Source organism: Nicotiana tabacum, chromosome 15, assembly GCF_000715075.1.
Source record: "Nicotiana tabacum cultivar K326 chromosome 15, ASM71507v2, whole genome shotgun sequence".
Classification (NCBI taxonomy): Eukaryota; Viridiplantae; Streptophyta; class Magnoliopsida; order Solanales; family Solanaceae; genus Nicotiana; species Nicotiana tabacum.
Window position 1 is genome coordinate 75,266,460 of NC_134094.1, and position 19,785 is coordinate 75,286,244.

The window sequence follows — 19,785 nt, forward strand, 5'->3', positions numbered from 1 at the left end:
GCTACTTAATCGACTATGTCCTTTTTCATCTGCCGCCACCAATAATGCTACCTCAGGTCGCGATACATCTTCGTAGCACCTGGATAAATAGAATACCGAGAATTGTGTGCCTCCTCTAGAATCTTCTCCCTCAATCCATCAACATTAGGGACACATAGATGACCCTGGAGTCGCAGAACACCATCTTCACCAATAGTAACCTCCTTGGCACCACCTTGTAGTACCGTCTCTCTAAGAGCCAATAATTGCAGATCTTCGTGTTGGCGAGCCTTGATCTGCTTGAATAATGAAGACTGGGCGACGACGCATGCAATAACTCGGCTGGGCTCTGAAATATCCAACCTCATAAGTCTGTTAGCTAAGGACTGAATGTCCAAAGCTAGTGGCCTCTCCTCTGGTGAAATAAATGCCAAACTACCCATACACTCCACCTTTTTTGCTCAAGGCATCCGCAACTACATTCGCCGTACCCAGATGATAAAGGATGGTAATATCATAATCTTTTAGTAACTCAAGCCACCTACGCTGCCTCAAATTGAGGTCCCTCTACTTGAACAAATGCTGCAAGCTACGATGATCAATGTAAACCTCACATAACACTCCATAAATATAATGCCTCTAGATCTTAAGAGCATGAACTATCGCGGCCAACTTCAAATCATGCACGGGGTAATTCTTCTCGTGAGGCTTCAGCTGACGTGAAGCATATGCAATAACTTTCCCCTCCTACATCAATACACAACCCAGGCCAACACATAAAGCGTCGCAATACGCAGTATACATCCCTGAACCGGAAGGCAACACTAACACCGGTGCTGAAGTCAATTCGGTCTTGAGCTTCTGAAAGCTCGCCTCACAATCATCGGACCATCGGAACGGAGCACCCTTCTAGTTCAATCTAGTTAAAGGTGATGCAATAGATGAGAAGCCCTCCACAAACCGACGATAATAACTTGCTAACCCTAAGAAGCTCCTGATCTCGGACGCTGTGGTAGGACGATACCAACTCTGAACTGCCTCGATCTTCTTGGGATCTACCTTAATACCATCGCCTGATACAACATGCCCCAAGAATGCCATAGAATCTTTCACACTTGGAGAACTTAGCATATAGTTTCTGTTCCCGTAAGGTCTGAAGCACCACTCTCAAATGCTGCTCGTGTTCATCCATGCTATGCGAGTAGATCAAAATATCATCAATGAAGATAATGTCAAACGAGTTAATAAATGTCCTGAACACCCGGTTTATCAAATTGATAAATGTCGTCAGGGCATTAGTCAAACCGAAGGACATCACTAGAAAATCATAGTGGCCATATCTAGTCCGGAGAGCCATCTTCGGAACATCTGAATCACGAATCTTCAACTGATGGTACCCCGACCTCAAGTCAATCTTAGAAAACACCCTGGCACCCTGCAACTGGTCAAACAAATCATTAATACGCGGTAATGAGTACTTGTTCTTAATGGTAACTTTGTTCAAATGGCAGTAATCAATGCATATCCGCATAGTCCCAACTTTCTTCTTCATGAATAACACTGGTGCACCTCAAGGTGACACACTCGGTTTGACGAACCCCTTTGCTAGCAACTCCTCAACCTGTTCTTTCAACTCTTTCAACTCTTTCGGAGCCATGCGATATGGAGGAATAGAGATAGGCTGGGTTCTGGATCCAAATCAATACAAAAATTGATATCACGATCTGGCGGCATGCCTGGAAGATCAGAAGGAAACACATCGGAGAACTCCCGGACCACGAGCATTGAATCAATTGTTGGAGTCTTTGTAGTAGTGTGTAAGGACCCGTAAAACTTTAAACAAAAAACTCGGTGTTTTGTGGTGCCAAGCTTGAACAGTACCCTACGGACTTAGAGGAAAATGTCTCGCAGAAGAACGCATTTCTGTGGCCCATTATGCGGCCGCATAATCACTCTATGGACCGCATAATGGCCGCAGAGTGAAGCAGTACGTTGGCCAAATTGAGGTTAGCTTTGCGGTTGATTATGCGACCGCATAACCACTATACGGACCGCATATCGGTCGCATAATCCCTCTTAGGTTTTTGCGGAGGGAGTTCTGCGGTGTATTATGCGATCGCAGAACAAGTATGCGAACCACATACTGGCCACATACTTGGGCCGAAAGTTCAGGCCCCTGAGGGCCATTTCTGCGGTCACTTTGTGGACAGCATAACCATTATGCGGTCGCATATGCGACCGCAGACCTGTGTCGGGGCACCAATTTTTTTAATTTAAAACTCCACCCCCATTCCGTTAAAACACCTCTTTAGTCTATTTTGAAACTCATTTCTGATATTTCTATAGTGGGAGAGAGAGGTTTCTAGAGGAAGGGCCTAATTTTTATCAATTAATCTTCCACCATCACTCAAAACTTGGAAATATTCAAGTAGAGCACCAAATTCTTCATCCAAAAAGGTAAAGACTTCATCACCCCAGCTCTTAATTTCAAACATAGCTATAATGGGGTATTAGTGTGATACTTCATAGGTATGAGGGTGGTTCATCTTGCATGCATGTGATAAAGAGTGTGGAAAAAATAAAAAGTGAACTAGAACTATGAACATTTTTCTAATTTTGGGTTCAATTTTTATATTGCAAAAATAGATTGAGGTTGATAAGGGTTCCGGATAATTGTAGAGTCTAAAGAATCGCAATTGAGGTATGTATGGCTAACTCTCTTCTTCTTAGACTCGAACTCCTGGTGTCCGAATAATTTGTGTAAGTTCCGACTTGATCATATTAAAATTGTTTGCCTTCGTGTGTTGGATTGAAAGATTCATGCTCCCAAATTATTCTAGATATTCACCATGTCATCATACTATTTGAGAACGTAATTATGATTTCCAAGATCCCTCCCTTATGTGTGCAATGCCTTGTGTGATGGTACTCATCGATATGAGTAATGATGTTGCTTGAACGAATAAAAAGGGAAAGACTTGAACTGTAAAATATTCCCAAGTACCAAGAACTACTTAATAAATGAGACTGTTTGTGCCATGTAACGAAAGATGGAAAAGAAATGTGAATTGGGTGAACAATTGAAAGAGGTTATGTCTCAAGTGAGATGGCTTAGCCGATCGGGCCGAGATCGAACGCCATGCTGTACACATGGTGGCATTTGTGTTGGAATTATTGATTTACATTATGGATATGGATATGTCTCACTTAAGATGGCTTAGCCGGTCGGGCCAAGATCGGACTCCGTGTAAAAATACGGTGGCATTGTGAGTTGTAGCTTTGGCACTAAAGATTATTAACATAAAAAGAGGGAAGAATTGAACTGGAAACTATATGATCCTTACTTGGTGTTTCTTTGTATTTCTATGAAGTACTTATTGATTATTGTGACTGCCTTCTCTTTGTTTCACTGTTCATTCTACTAAGATTGGTGTTTGCCTTACATACTAGTACTATTCGATAGTACTAACGTCCCTTTTGTCGGGGGCGCTACATCTTTGAATGGATGTAAGTGGTTTCATCGCAGATAGCGTTGATCGTATATAGTGGTGCTCTCCCTCACACTGATCACATCAGTCTTGGTGAGCCCCATTTCTTCCGGGGGTCATGTAGTCCTTTTGTATAAGTTTTCATATTTTAAGGTATAGTCGGGGCCTTATTGCCGGTATTGTCATGTTGCTCTTTTGTACCCTTAGAGGCTCCGTAGACGTTTATGTGGGTCATATATGTGTGTTGGGGTGGTCGTTGGATCGAGTTGTATTTTGGAAACTTAACTATGGCATAATGTATATAATGAAAAATGGACTAGCAACGTTTATGTATGTATACCTGATCTCTCCCCTATTTAGTAGATGATAACGCGTCCTCTTTTCAGATCATGAATGAGTCGGGTAGGGAAGGTCTAATAGGCTTGCTCGACCGGGTTCACTCGGTTAAGCGCCGGTCACGCTCCCCGAGGTTGGGGCGTGACATAGTGTCTCAAACCTAAGCTAGATAAGCCATACAACCCTTCTCGACCATGTATAGAGCCTTCAGACAAGAGATAACCCGACTAGATGCACTGATAGGTGAACCCTTCCACTCCAATCTAGGAAACTCTGGCATCGCCAAGGTAACAGTCTTGGAATGGAAATCAAGGATGGTGTGATATGGAGACAACATGTCCATGCCTAAGATGATCTCAAAGTCGGTCATATCGAGTAACAAAAGTCCCGCACTAGTCTCATAACCACAGAAAGTCACAATACAGGATCGGTAGATCCGATCCACAACAATAGAATTGCCCACTAGTGTGGACACATAAACATGAGTACCCAAGGGCTCACGAGGAACACCCAGGAAATGAGCAACCAGAGATGAAACATATGAATACGTATACCCTGGATCAAATAGTACTGAAGCATCCCTACCGTAGACAGAAATAATACTTGTGATCACGATATCTGAGGCTACTATATCTAGTCTAGCTGGACATGCATAGAACCTGGCTGGAGCTGAAAGTACAAGGGGGGGAGGGGGGGTGAGTTCCTTATTTTAAAATTAATTATTATAAGTTGACTGGTTTTCCAATTAGTAGACTAGATGTAATAGCGAGACAATAAGAAGTGCAGAATTAAAATACAGAAGTAAAGTGCAGGAACTAAAGACACCGGAGTTTTTATACTGGTTCAGATTCAATGTGAATCCTAGTCCAGTCCCCTTGGGTTGCAAGGGAGTTCTCTTTCAGTGATTGATTTTCTTCAGTACAAAGCGAATGGTGTAGTTTACACCAACAACTCAGTTTCTATGTCACTCGTCTTTTCTTGATACAATGCCTCACCAATAATTTTCTCTATTTCTTCTCTAACTTGTTACACAACAGATCTAGTAGAGCTACAATGTTTGTTTGAAGTAGAACAAAGAAAGGGTAATTGGTTTGATCAAAGTATGTCTCTCTAAGACTTAAGGTTGTGTATAAATACTTTGTAGGAGACCGTTACTTAAGAGATTTGTCAACCCAAGAGATTTGATCCTTGGAAAGAAATTGATTCTTTCCAAGAATAAGGTTAATTCCCGTTACTCTTCTTTGATGTGTGGACTTTGACAGCTTTTCATTTTAAAGTCTTGATAGCGCCGGATTTGCTCCTTAATTTTGGGTCCTTCCAGTAATAGCTACTGATTGATTATCTTGCCGGATCTTCAATGCTTCTTTTCCTTTTTAACTCTTCAATCAATCTTTGATTGATTTCTTCCTTCAACTTTGATTGTTTCTCTTTGTACAATTCGATCTTGGTTGCTTTCCTTGAGTCCCTACACCAAAAGCAATTATATTATTTTTTTATCATTAAAACTAAAACCTAACAATCTCCCCATTTTTGATGATGACAAAAAAATAATATATGTAAACATCAGTTAACTTTCCTGTATTTTACTCCCCCTCAATGAGTGCAGTTGACTCCCCTTTAATAGGTGCCGTTGGGACTATTTCTTTTAGTCGACTTCTCCCGTAGTATCTATAGTCGACTCCCCCTGCAATGGATGTACCTGCACGAATATATGTATAGCTTTTCCCCCCTTTTTGAAATCAGCAAAGAGGGGATAAAAACAACAATACACCAGATACTAAAGCGGAATTTGTAGCATGATATGCATGCAGAGTTAAAAAAAATCATCCAACGACTGGTTATCCAGTCCAAAACAACACAGAAAAAAAATTGTTTGAAACTTCCACACTAACGACGCAAGAAATAAGTAAGAGTGTTGCAAATCGCCTCCTTCAGTTGATCAAAGCTAGCATTAGCTGAGACAGTCACTCCATCAAGCCTGTCGTGTACTTCCTTGAATGCCTTGACTGCGTTTTCCCTAATTCTGAGAATTGCAACCCTTATCTTTCAAACATCAGACCATGTCTCCTTGGAGATTACATGAATGTCCCCAACAGTGGACTGAGTGGCAGCAAGAAGATCTTTGATTGTGGTCAGCTGGTTGTCAATGGCGGTCAGTTTCTCAGCAAGGCCAGGATTACTAAGGCTGTGATGGAAAATAGAAGATTTGGTCTTGGAATCAGGTTGAACATACTTGACCTCACCTTCCTGTATCTTAACCCAGGATCCCTTCACACACACATATCCCATACTAACAAACGCCCTAGAATTGTAAGATTTTGAAATAGAGATGAAGGGATATTCAGAGATAGAGATATTATGAGCTTCATGTGAGTGATGGCCATGCCATACGGCAGGCTGGTGGGATCATCAGCACTTTCAATCACAAATTTATGACCTAGGATGATAGTTTGATCTTGAGTTTGGTCATAAGGAAATAGACAAGAGAGGTATCTCTTTGAGAGAAGGTGGAGAAGGAGCTAGTACGAGGGAGCAGAGTAGTTGCAACAATGTGGGCTAGAACACGAGTTTCAAAGCTAACATCTCTTGGACCTAACTGGCTCAGGAGGGATTCAAATGAACACTCAGCAATACAACATTTTTCTTGATCAAAGGTGATTTCAAAATTATCAGGCCAAGAATTTTTGAAAAGCATGGGAAAACCAGAACACTTACACTGGAAAATTGAGTCAAACATGGCACAATCAAGAACGATGCGCTTTCCTAACACTAAGGATTCCAACTTATCAGACTTACTAGAGCGAAGATTGGCATAAAACATTCTTACTAGGGGTTCATAGACTTTAGGAGGGGGAACAGAAAAGAATTTTGAACAGCCTTGATAAACAAACAGATCTTTTACCTTACAGTTTAGGGCTTCCATGTCATCAAGGTCGACTACTCTGCCATGAGCGATTGTCTTATCTTTCAAATCAATAAAAAATCCATGTTTGGAGAATCTTATAAATTTAGGTTAGACTCTAAAGAACTTGAGAGATCTATTTTCGATTTCTTTGGAGTAAAGGATTCAGGAGGTTCTTCCAAAGGTCTTTTTCCTAGGGCTTTTTCTCCTAGAGGATGAGAATGATCTGAGAGTTCTGCCTGAGATGAGGTGAAGCCTTCTGAGTGGTCAGACCCTAGGTCTACTTGTTCTGGAGGCTGGGAAGAAGGTTTTGCTCTGGAGCGAATACTTTTCCTGGTGGAGGCTGAGGGATATTTAGAGTGTTTAGCCATGGAAGAAACTGGTTGAAGAGAGTTTCGGAGAAGGTTTCTGGGCGATGGGAACGATGGAGATTGGAAGAGGGTTTCAGAGATTAAAAGAAGGGGTTTCTGATGATTGGGTACAAGAAAGGAAAGGGTGTCAGCTGAACAGGCGTGATGATTGGTTTTCCTTTCTTGAACGCTGCAACTGATGTGAAAGGAGAGGCAAAGAGAGGGAATTCGGAGGCTCTATTAATGACTATGAAAAGATAAAGTTTAAACATTAGGCATACAAAACATAAAAATATCACATATGTCCTAATATTAATGATCAATGGAAATAATACTAAGTAATTCTCTTAAAAAGCAAAATCTGTCTTCAAGTAAAGGTTTAGTGAAAATATCTGTTAATTGATCAGTAGTACCAACAAAAGATAATTCTATATTTCCCTTAAGAACATAATCTCTAATGAAATGATACTTGATGTCTATATGCTTTGCCCTAGAGTGATGCACAGGATTTTTTGAGAGACATATAGCGCTAGAGTTATCACAGAAAATTGGAATGGGTTTAAAGAATAGTTCATAGTCACCCAATTGATGAGACATCCATAGTAATTGTGCACAACATTGTCCAATGGTGATATACTCAGCCTCAGTTGTGGATAGTGCAACTTACCCTTGCCTTTTACTGTTCCAAGATATCAGCGCTTTATCAAGTAATTGACATGTTTCGCTAGTGCTTTTTTCTGTCGTCCTTATCACCTGCAAGATCAGTATCTGAAAAACCTTCTAGTTTAAAATTGTTAGAGCGTGGATACCATAATACGTGAGAAATAACTCCAATGAGATATCGAATAATTCTCTTTATTGCAGTCAGATATGATTCTTTAGGAGCTGATTGAAACCTGGAACATTTATAAATACTAAACATAATATCTGGTCGACTAGCAGTTAGATAAAGAAGGGAGTCAATCATTCCATGATATTTAGTTTCATCAACAGGATTTCCCTATTCATCTTTGTCAAGACTTGTTGAAGGACTCATTAGTGTGTCAATAGCTTTAGCATTACTCATACCGAACTTCTGAATCAACTCCTTTGTGTATTTTGTCTGACATATAAATGTTCCTTCTTCAGATTATTGAATTTGAAGTCCAAGAAAGAACGTTAGCTCTCCCATCATACTCATTTCAAACTCACTTTGCATAAGATTTGAAAATTTCTTGCACAGAACAGGATTAGCACTACCAAAAATAATATCATCAACGTAAACTTGAATAATGAGATTACCTTCCGATGATCTTTTAATAAAAAAGGTAGTGTCTACTTTACCTCTTGTAAATCTGTGATCAATAAGAAATGAGCTGAGTCTTTCGTACCATGCTCGTGGAGCTTGTTTAAGTCCATACAATGCTTTGGTCAATTTGAACACATGGTAAGGGAACTTTGAATCTTCAAATCCAGGGGGTTATTTTTACATATACCCCCTTCTCAATGAAATCATTTAAATATCCATCTGGAAGAGCCTAAATCTTTTAAAGGATGCGTATGTAAGAAGAATTCGTATTTATTCCAATCGAGCTACTGGAGCAAAGGTTTCATCGTAGTCGACTCATTCCTGTTGTGAGTATCCTTGAGCTACTAATCTGGCTTTATTTCTCACAACCTTTCCAGCCTCATTTACCTTATTTCTGAAAACCCATTTTGTTCCAATTACAGGAGCGTTTTCAGGCTTAGGCAGCAGTTTTCACACTTGATTTTTGTCAAATTGATCTAGCTCTTCCTGTATTGCTTGTAACCAGCTTGAGTCTTTCAGAGCTTCCTCTATTTTCTTTGGTTCAATTTGGAAAATCAGTGCTATGTTTGCTTTGTTCTTGAGAGCTCCCCTGGTTTTCATTCCTTTGCTTGGGTCTCCTATGATAAACTTTTGAGGATATTCTGGTTCACCTCTCCATTCATTTGGACGAATTGTACTTGTATGAGTAGTTGACTCCTTCGGATATTTTGCTTGACTGTTGTCAATCTCATTAGTTGACTCCATTACACCATCAAGTTTATTAGTCGACTCTTGAGATTTGCTTGTCTCCTGAATTTTTTGAATTTGATCTTCATCACCTACAATAATTATTTTCTCGGCCGAAGTGTTATTTTCATCAAAGATAACATGTACTGATTCTTCTACACATAGTGTGCGTTTATTATAGATTCTAAAGGATCTACTATTTAATGAATAACCTAGAAAAATACCTTCGTCACTTTTTGGATCAAATTTTCCAATTGTCCTTACCATTATTGTGAATGAAGCACTTGCTTCCAAACGGATAAAAGTAACTTATATTAGGTCGTTTACCTTTCCACAATTCATAAGGAGTCTTCTTCAGAATGGGTCTTATGAGGCATCGATTGAGAATGTGACATGATGTACTTACTCCTTCTGCCCAGAAGTGATTTGGCAATGAATATTCTAGTATCATAGTTCTTGTCATATCTTGTAAAGTCCTATTTTTTCGCTCAACAGCTCCATTCTGTTGGGGTGACCTTGGAGCAGAGAGAATTGTGGGTGTATCCTTGATCATTGCAGAAATCTTCAAATGCTCTGCTTTCAAAATCTCCTCCATGATTACTTTGAATTGTTGTAATAAGATACCCCTTTTCTCTTTTGACCTTTTTACAGAAGATCTCAAAATTTTTCAAAGCTTCATCTTTGTGAGATAGAAAAATCACCCAAGTAAAGTGTGAGTAATCATCAACAATAACAAAGGCATATTGTTTTTCTCCTATGCTAGCAGTTCTAGTGGGTCCAAATAAGTCCATATGAAGCAATTGCAAGGGCTTTGAAGCAGATACAATATCTTTATTTTTTAAAGAGCTTCTAGTTTCTTTACCAATCTGGCATGCATCACACACATGATTTCTAGAGAAATTGAGTTTAGGTAAACCAATAACTAAATCATGCTTGGAAAGTTTCTCTATCAGATGCAAGCTTGCATGACCAAGTTTCTTATGTCATAACCATGGATCATCATATATGGATGTTAAACAAATATGACCATTTATATTTTCAAAACCATCAAGAATATAGACATTTCCATACCTTTTACCTAGGAGGATTATTTTACATGTCTCATCTTCAATAGCACAGCCTATTTTCTTGGACTTTACTTCATACCCTGAGTTGCATAGCTGACTTATGCTCAGAAGATTATAGTTAAGTCCGTCAACAAGATAAACCTCGGTGATATCACGGTTATTATTGAAAGGAACTGTTCCGGTACCGACTATTTTTCCTTTTGAGTCATCACCAAAGTTGACACTTCCTCCGTCTATTTTTGTAACTTCTTTAAATAGGTTTTTGTCACCTGTCATGTAACTGGAACACGCACTATCTAAGTACCATTTTCCTTTGCGACTCCTTCTGTGGTGTTCCTGCAAAACATAATTATCACTTCCTTTTAGGTACCCAAGCTTGCTTGGGTCTTTGTTGGTTAGTATTATTGGACTCATGATTGTTTTTGGGTTTCCAAATCCATCCTGAGACATTTGATTTACGAAATCGACAAAAAGAATATTTATGTCCACTTTTGTTACAGTAGTGACACGTAAGTCCTGATCCATTTTTGGATCTTTCATTTATGTTAGTACTAGTGGACTCTGTTCTCGCTGGTCCTTCTCCAGTTGACTTGTAAGTCGCCCGGTTCGACTTGACAAAACTATGATTGGTGGATTTGCGCATGCCATTGAGTTGTATTTGCAATTCCTGAAACTCATCTTGAAGTACTTCTTTTTCAATTTCGCATACTTCAAGCTTGAATTTCCAGTCTTTTACTTCTTTGTTGAGTCTCTTTAGTTCATTCATCATTTTTTGAGACTATTTCAAAGTAAGGTCAAGAATATCCTGCAATTCATTACATCTTTCACAGTAATAAGATATTACCTCGCTTGTTTCACCTCGCACCATGAAACAGTTCTCATTGTCATCTTTGCATTCGTCATCTGAAATGTCCTCATCATTCCAGCACCCTAGGAGTTTGTTCATGTCATTTTCCAGAATTGTCATGAAACATAGATTTGCTATCTCTTTGTGTTCTGAACTGTCTTCATCACTCCAGCTTCCAAATGATTTGTTCTTGTTAAAACCTCTGGAAACCTTTCTTTTTAAGATCAGGACACTCAGCTTGAACATGCCCAAATCTTCCACACTCATAGCATTTGCCATCATTTTTGTCTTGTTTGTTATATTGCCTAGTTCTCCTAGGTGGTATCCTGCCTCTTCTTGTATTCATGTATCTCCTCATTAAACTATCCATGTTCCTTGATACCGTGGTAATTTCTTCTTGAATAGCTTCAAGGTCGTCATCAATATCATTGTCTGCTCTTTCAGTTGTAGCCTTGAAAGCAACTGTTTCCTTCTTTTCTTCTTGGTTTGTTTTCTTGAGATGAGTTTTCTCGAAGGCTATAAGTTCTCCTCGAAGTTCATCGTATGATAATTTGTTCAAATCCTATGATTTAAGTGTAACCACTTTTGTCTGCCAAGTAGTGGGTAAACTTCTCAAATTTTTCCTAACTTGATCACCACTTGAGTATGGTTTGCCAAAAGCTTTTAGATCGCTAATGATTTTGCTAAATCTGGCAAACATCTCTTCAATGGATTCTCCTTCTTTCATCTGGAAGAGTTCGTAGTCATGAACCAATATGTTGATATGGGTTTCTTTCACTTTACTGGTTCCTTCATAAGTAACTTCAAGTTTATCCCACATCTCTTTGGTTGTATCGCAACTAGAGATTTTCTCATATTCCTCACCACTTATAGCATTATAAAGCAGATTCCTTACTTTAGTATTAACTTGCACAACTACCATTTGTTCATCAGTATATTCATCTATATCTTCAGGATCAGTAGGTGGTTGAGCAGCAGCCGGCAGAGGAAAGTTCCCCTTTTTGATAACTCGCCCGACCTTGACATCATAAGACTTTGCGTATATTTCCATACGCACTTTCCAATGAGAGAAATGTTGTCCATTGAAATATGGTGGCCTTACTTGCGATGTTCCTTCTTGGAAGAGTGCTCCGACAATAACTTGATTAGCCATGATCTTTTCTCACAAACTGTTAAGCAAAAGAAAAATGTGAGTCTTGCTCTGATACCAGTTGAAAGTACAAGAGGGGGTGAATTGCTTATTTTAAAATTAATTATTATAGGTTGACTGGTTTTCCAATTTGTCGACTAGATGTAATAGCGAGATAATAAGAAATGCATAATTAAAATACAGAAGTAAAGTGGAGGAATTAAAGACACCAGAGTTTTTATACTGGTTCGGATTCAATGTAAATCCTAGTCCAGTCCCCTTGGGTTGCAAGGGAGTTCTCTTTCAGTGATAGAGTTTCTTGAGTACAAAGTGAATGGTATAGTTTACACCAACAGCTCAGTTTCTATGTCACTCATCCTTTCTTGATACAATGCCTCACCATTATTTTTCTCTCTTTCTTCTCTAACTTGTTACACAGCAGATCTAGTAGAGCTACAATGTTTGTTTGAAGTAGAACAAAGAGAGGGTAAATGGTTTGATCAAAGTATGTCTCTCTAAGACTTAAGGTTGCGTATAAATACTTTGTAGGAGACCGTCACTGAAGAGATTTGACAACCCAAGAGATTTGATCCTTGGAAAGAAATTGATTCTTTCCAATAATAAGGTTAATTCCCGTTACTTTTCCTTGATGTGTGGACTTTGACAGCTTTCCATTTTTAAGTCTTGATAGCGCCGGATGTGCTCCTTAATTCCGAGGCTTTCCATTAATAGCTACTGATTGATTATCTTGCCGGATCTTCAATGCTTCTTTTCCTTTTTAACTCTTCAATCAATCTTTGATTAATTTCTTCCTTCAGCTTTGATTGTTTCTCTTTGTGCACTTCGATCTTGGTTGATTTCCTTGAGTCCCTACACCAAAAGAAATTATATTATTTTTTCATCATTAAAACTAAAACCTAACAGGAGCGCCACCTGGCTGGCCTCCACCTCTAGGACGGCATCTACCCACCTACCCTCCGCCTCTGGGCGACCAGACGGTTGGTGTGGCAGCTGGTGATGAAATCATAGGTTGTTGACCCTACTGCACTGCCTTGCCCCGAAGCCTGGGGAAGAACCTCCTCACATGACCATGATCCCCCCACTCGAAACAACCTCTCGGTACAGTGGACTGCTGACCTAAAGTCTGACCTTGATGACCTGAAGGCCCACTGGAGGAACCCTGAATAGTTGGTGGGCGGTAGGAGCTCTCTGGCATGGCGCTAAAATAGGGCCGCACTGGAACACCCCAAGGAGGTAGTGGTGCTGGATATGTGTGCCTGCTAGACTGACCCCTCACAAACTGACCTCAGTCCCCAGCTGAAGCACCATTGAACCCTCCAGAATATCGAAACTGCTTATCCCTCGTCACCTGCTCTCGGCTCCACTGACCAACACTCTCGATCCTCCGAGCTATCTCCATAACTAGCTCGTACGAAGTCCCCATCTCAATATCTCGGGCCACAGTGGCCTGGATAGCAGAGTGCAAACCTGCAACAAACCTCTGCACTCTCTCTGCATCGGTAGGAAATATCATAAGTGCATGGCGAGACAACTCAGAGAATCTCGCCTCATAGTAGGTCACCGACATATGGCCCTGCTGGAGCTGCTCGAACTGAAATCGCAACTCTTCCCTCTGAGAGGGTGGAATATATCTGTCCAAGAAGAGGCGTGTAAACTGGTCCCAAGTCATGGGAGGATAACCTGCTGGTCTGCCGAGAAGATAGGACTGCCACCATCTACGGGCCCTACCCTCCAGTTGAAAAGTGGTGAGGTCCACCCCGTGGGACTCCAATATCCTCATGTTGTGCAGTCTGTCCCTGCACCAATCAATAAAGTCCTGGGGTTCCTCATGTCGCTCACCTACAAATACAAGAGGATCTAGCCTGGTCCATCTATCCAATATCTTCTGCGGCTCGCCGGCCGCAGCTGGTCTAGGCTCAGGTATAGCTGCTGCAACTGGCTGAGCTCCGCCCACGGGTAGTGCACCCGGGGTCTGATATACAGCAGTTGTATGCCCTGGAGCCTGAGCGGTAAGGGCCTGTGCCCCCCTCCCGCCTGAGATATGGCTGGATCCACTGGAAATAAACCAGCCTGAGTCATAGAATTCAAGAACCGCAGCATACGACCCATGACTGCATGGAATCCTGGCGCGGACATGAAATCCACTGGGACTGGCTCTGCTGCAGGCACCTCGCCCTGCTCCTCAATAATAGGATCCTCTACTGGATCCACTGGTGGCACAACTGGGGCAACTCTGGGATGTCCTAGTCCTCTACCACGAGCTGGAGCCCTCCCTCGGCCTTTGCCTCGGCCTCTAGCAATAGGGGGAGAAACTTCTCCATGATCGGGTACATCTGTCGCGCGCATTCTCACCATCTGTGAGAGAATAAGAGAAAGATACTTAGCACAATATCAACTGCACGATAGGAGATGAAGAAAGAGTAGTTTCCTAACACCCTATAGCCTCTCGAAGATAAGTACGGACGTCTCGCACCGATTCGCAAGACTCTATTATACCTACTCATAACTTGTGAGACCTACGTGAACCAAGTGCTCTGATACCATATTTTCACGACCCATTTCCTACTATAGGTCGTGATGGCACCCAATGTCGCTGCTAGGCAAGCCAACGGTGAACTAACCATGTAATTGTTCTTTTTAATAAATTTTCAAGTAGTTAAATTTCATTTATTAAGAAAATAAGGAGTAGAAAATTCAATAAAATAAAGTGAAAGCTAACGAGTGAGCAAATGCAGTAAAATAAATGCTTCAAAATCATAAAGTCTACTAGCATGTGTTTCAAGACCTGGTGTCACAAGTGTATGAGCACTAGTAGAAAATACAAAACTCTAAACTACTGTCTGAAATAGAGTTTACAGAAAATAAGTGCAAAAGAGAGACTCCCGGTGCTGCAGAACGAACTCAGAGAGCAGCTCACCACTAGGCCTCGGGGTAACAAGGGTGCGCGCCGCAATGACTGCCAGATGCACCTGCCTCAGATCCTCCACGATTAGTGCAGAAGTGTAGCGTGAGTACATAAATAACATGTACCCAGTAAGTATCCAGCCTAACCTAGAAGAAGTAGTGACCAGGGGTCCATATCGATACTTACTATGGGCTAATAATGGGCTAATAATAAAATACAGGAATGCTAAATAGACATAGAATATGTGAATAATACTATTAACAGAAAGACAACGGTGATTAAATAATTCTTTAACTAATAGTAAATTCCAAAAAGCCTTCCACTAACACATGTTAATTCCCAATAAACTCCAAACAATTAAATAAATTATAATCTCTCAATACATAAAAATAATATCAAGTGCATTCGGGCTCCAAGCATTAACACGCACGATTTATGCAGAGGTCGTACGACCCGATCCAGAATAATGTGTACAGTGCCGAGGGTCGAGCAGCACGAACCATAGATGCATCTATTATACTGCTGAGGCGTTCTGCCCGCTCCACACGAAAAGAGGATACATTATGAACATCCGATTTAAAAGCTATTATAAGGCTAATACACAAAGAAGCACAATTTCTATTAACGGTCAAGTAACCCGCCAACACTCAAGTAAGTGAAATTCGGTCTTTACAAATCCTTTATCAAGTTTCAATATAATTTAAGCACTTTAATTAGCAAGTAGGGTGTAAATATTATAAGTATTCCATGATTTGGGTCCTAAACTACCCAGAATTAAGCATGATTAGTAGCTACGCACGGACTCTCGTCACCTCATGCGTACGTAGCCCCCACAATTACCCACAATTAGAAACAAATAGTAATTTACATCACGTATGGGATAATTCCCTCTTACAAGGTTAGGCAAAAGACTTACTCTCAAAGCTCTCTTTCCGGCCACAAATTCACTCTAAGGACCCAACTTTGTGCCGAACAATCCGAAATTAGCCAAATGTTATATAAAATAATCAATATACGCTCAAAAGTTAATAATTTAGCTAGTAGAGTAATAACCCAACCCAAATTGAAAGATTCTTAAAATTTATCCCTCCCCCCCCTCTCCCCTCCCCCCGGGCCCACGTGCTCGGATTTCGGAAATTTTCGAAGATAATTATTACCCATAATCTCAGAACTCAAATATATAATTTTTCACCCAATTCCATAACCATTTTTATGGTTAAATCCCATTTTATCAATACCTAAGTTTTTCAACTAAACCTACAATTTTTATACTTTATATGCTAAGAATCTACCCAAAATACATGTATTAAACTCATCTCATATAGAAATTACTTACCTCAAAGTGCTAGGTGAAAATCACTCTTTAAAGAGCTCCAAAATCGCCCAAGAGATGAAACAAATGAGCTAAAATTACCTAAGTCCCGACATTAAAAACCCTCACTACCTCCAGCGATTTCCGCTTCTGCGGACTTTGGGTCGCACCCGCGACGCCGCTTCTGTGGGCAAAGGACCGCTTCTGCAAAACACACATAGCCTAACACTGGGCGCACCTGCGGAAGGGAACTGCACCTGCGAGCCCGCTTCTGCAGCTCGCCCCTCGCACTTGCGACCTTGCCCACACTGGCCCCCGTCCGCTTCTGCAGATTTTCCTCCGCTCCTGCGGGCACGCGCCTCTGGACCAAGTCCGCTTCTGCGACCCCAGGTTACCTTAGCCATTTCCGCATCGGCGGCCACGCTCCGCAGCCGCGACCACGCAGGTGCGGAATTTTCCTCGCACATGCGCTTCTAGGCCATCTCCACCAGCCTCGCACCCGCGATGAACCAACCGCACATGAGGCCATTCCCTCCGCAGGTGTGAAAACACCGGGTTCAGCAGCAGCAGCACTCCCAAATTTTCAAGGTTCCAATCCGTTTTTGATTCGAATTTCACCTGAGGCCCCCGGAACCCCGTCCGAGCATACCAACAAGTTTGTAAACATACTACGGACCTGCTCGACCTCTCGAAACCCAAAAAACAACATCAAAACTAAGAATCACAATCCAAAACCAAATAGAATCAACTTATGAACTTCAAGTTCTTCTAACCTACTCCGAATGCGTCGAATCATACTTAAACTACTCGGAATGACACCAAATTTTGCGTGCAAGTCTTAAATCACCGTATGGAACTATTCTCATGCTCGGAATCTCAATCGGACCTCAATAATACCAAATCCTACTTCAAGCCAAATTTAAAGAAGTTTAAAACCTTCAATGCACCAACTTTCAACTTTATGCGCCGAAACACTCCCGGGTCATCCAAAACTTGATCCGAACATACGTCCAAGTCCAAAATCATCATACAAACCTATTGGGATCATCAAATCCCGATTCTAAGGTCGTTTACTATAAATGTTGACCCAAGTCAAACTTAACCATTTAAAGCCAATATTAAGGAACTAAGTGTTCCGATTTCGACCTGAACCCTTCCAAGCCCAAACTAACCGTCCCCGCAAGTCATAAAACAGTAAAAGCACATACGGGGAGTCTTAATTAGGAAAACGGGGTCTAGAAGGCAAAATGACCGGTCGAGTCGTTACACTTAATTTCAGTCTTACTTCTTTATTATTTCGAGGTCAAATCGATTCGCTTGTCTATGAACCATGTTACAAATTCAACGGTACCATTTTATGGATAAACAACTACATCTAATTAATACACGTGTCTCCCTCTTTTAATCTACTCAATACACGTGGTTATTATATCTACACCTAGAACCCTTTCTAAATGGGAACACTCCACTTTCCCAATTTCTGCTGAATTACTCTAGGTCGTAACAACAGGAGGCTTTTACCAAGAGCAAATTCATGTTTTTAAGTAGGTACAGAATATTAACGCATCCACAACATATTGTGACAATGGTTCAGAATTATGGACCGCGTTAGTATTTTTTGATATCTTTTTATTTCCTGGTACAACTCAAAACAGAGCAGTGTAAGTAGGGTTTTGATTTTCCTGGTCCGTGGAGTACTATATTTTGTACTGAATTTTTAATTTATTAGAACTCATTTTCTCGAAGAAATGGAAAAAAACTTATAAAAGAAATAAATCATTTTCATATGCATTATCCTTTCCTTGTAGGAATAGTCTTTGACATCTATAAATTGAGGATCTCTATTTTTTCACAACAATAATAATAACATTTACAATGTAGTCATTAAAGAATTTTATTTATGGGGAGATTTTTCTCTCAATAAATTTTTATTTTATATTATTTTTTATATGTAGGTCAATTGACCAAACCCCCATTATAATATTATATTTTAATATAATTCTTTTATTGTCTGATTCATCGTCCACTAAGCTTTGTATTGTTAGCTTTCGCATGCACTATTTTATTTCGATCCCAACATAAACATTCACCCACCATTTTCCCAGTTTGATTAATGAAAAATACTCCCAAATTTCACTCTGTTAGGGAGTTCTTTTCTTTTCATTGAAACTTTGTGTCTGTTTGTGTAATAAGATGTCTATCTATATAGAAAAGGTATGGTTGCACTGTGAAAACAAGAATTCCGAATTCCAACGAAGCGGTTAAGAAAAATCTGCAAGTATAAACGCTGTCTTTATTGTATCCGGCAGAGAAAGTTGATTTCAGGCCTCAAAATCTTTCTTGATTTGGTTTTCCTTTTAGTTTTATTATACTATACTAATATCTCGACACGCGTATTGTATGTCTATATTGTTGTAAAATAGATTACTATTAAAATAAAGTTTTGAGTTAAAGAAATATACAGTCAAACCTCTCTGTAGAAATGATTCTTTATAATAATACTTCATTATTACGGCCAAGAGTTGAGTATAATCTCTCATATTATGTTATAATATATGTTCTCTATAGCAGCACTTTATTATAGCAATAAAAAAATTTGGAAATAAAAGAGGTTGTTTTGGAGAGTTCGACCGTAAATGAAAGACTAAAGTATAAGTTTGTGAAAGTTTATGTGATTAATCAATATGGATTAGCTTATTTTTTGAGGTCTAAGATTGGATAAACTACAATGTGGATCCAAACAAATGGGATCCATATTATGTGATATACTGATGCCTAATTAAATGGCTAAATTTATGTATTTGGATCTAGTTGCACAACAGCAGCACTCATTTTTGTTGGGTCCATGGAACTTGCAGGTAATGTTGTCCTAAATAAAGCAGTAAGCATTTGAAATACCACGCCAATGCAATATCTACCAAATAATTCCTTACTAAAGACTGATTGGATTCAAAAGCAGATCTGTATATAATGATTCATTTTCTTTTTTTAATTCATGCTTTGCTGCAACAACCGAACTGAGGACATTCTCAGCAGCAATATACAAAGCAATCTCACCCTCCTCATTTTGCTTACATAACAATTTTTTTTTTAGAGCAAAGTTTATTTGTAGTCACTAGGGCCAAACTTATATCACCTGATAGTCACAAAATAATCTCATGCAATTAACAGCCCAAAATTAATTAAAAGGTTAGTCCAAGACCACTGCCACTCAAAACCCTAACTTCCTTCTCCCTCAGCGATCATACCCTTTTTCCTCAGCCGAAGAAACTGCTGCCGAATGCCGCCGTCGCAAGCGCCGCCTCCGTATTGAACCACCAATCAACGCCCTCCCTCGTGATCCACTCCCGAGGGGACTGCCTTCACCTGATGACCGTCGTATCCTGTATTGCTCCATTTACGCAAATTGGACCATAGAAAATGGTTCCTGTATTG

General features: G+C 40.1%; 1 protein-coding gene across 1 annotated transcript; it reads right to left on the reverse strand.

Annotated features, from left to right (window-relative positions):
- Positions 1–11,545: 11,545 nt before the first annotated feature.
- Positions 11,546–12,136, reverse strand: LOC142169683 (uncharacterized). The gene has a single exon (XM_075231582.1). The coding sequence runs from the start codon at positions 12,134–12,136 to the stop codon at positions 11,546–11,548; it is 591 nt and encodes a 196-aa protein (XP_075087683.1).
- Between the last annotated feature and the right edge of the window lie 7,649 nt (positions 12,137–19,785).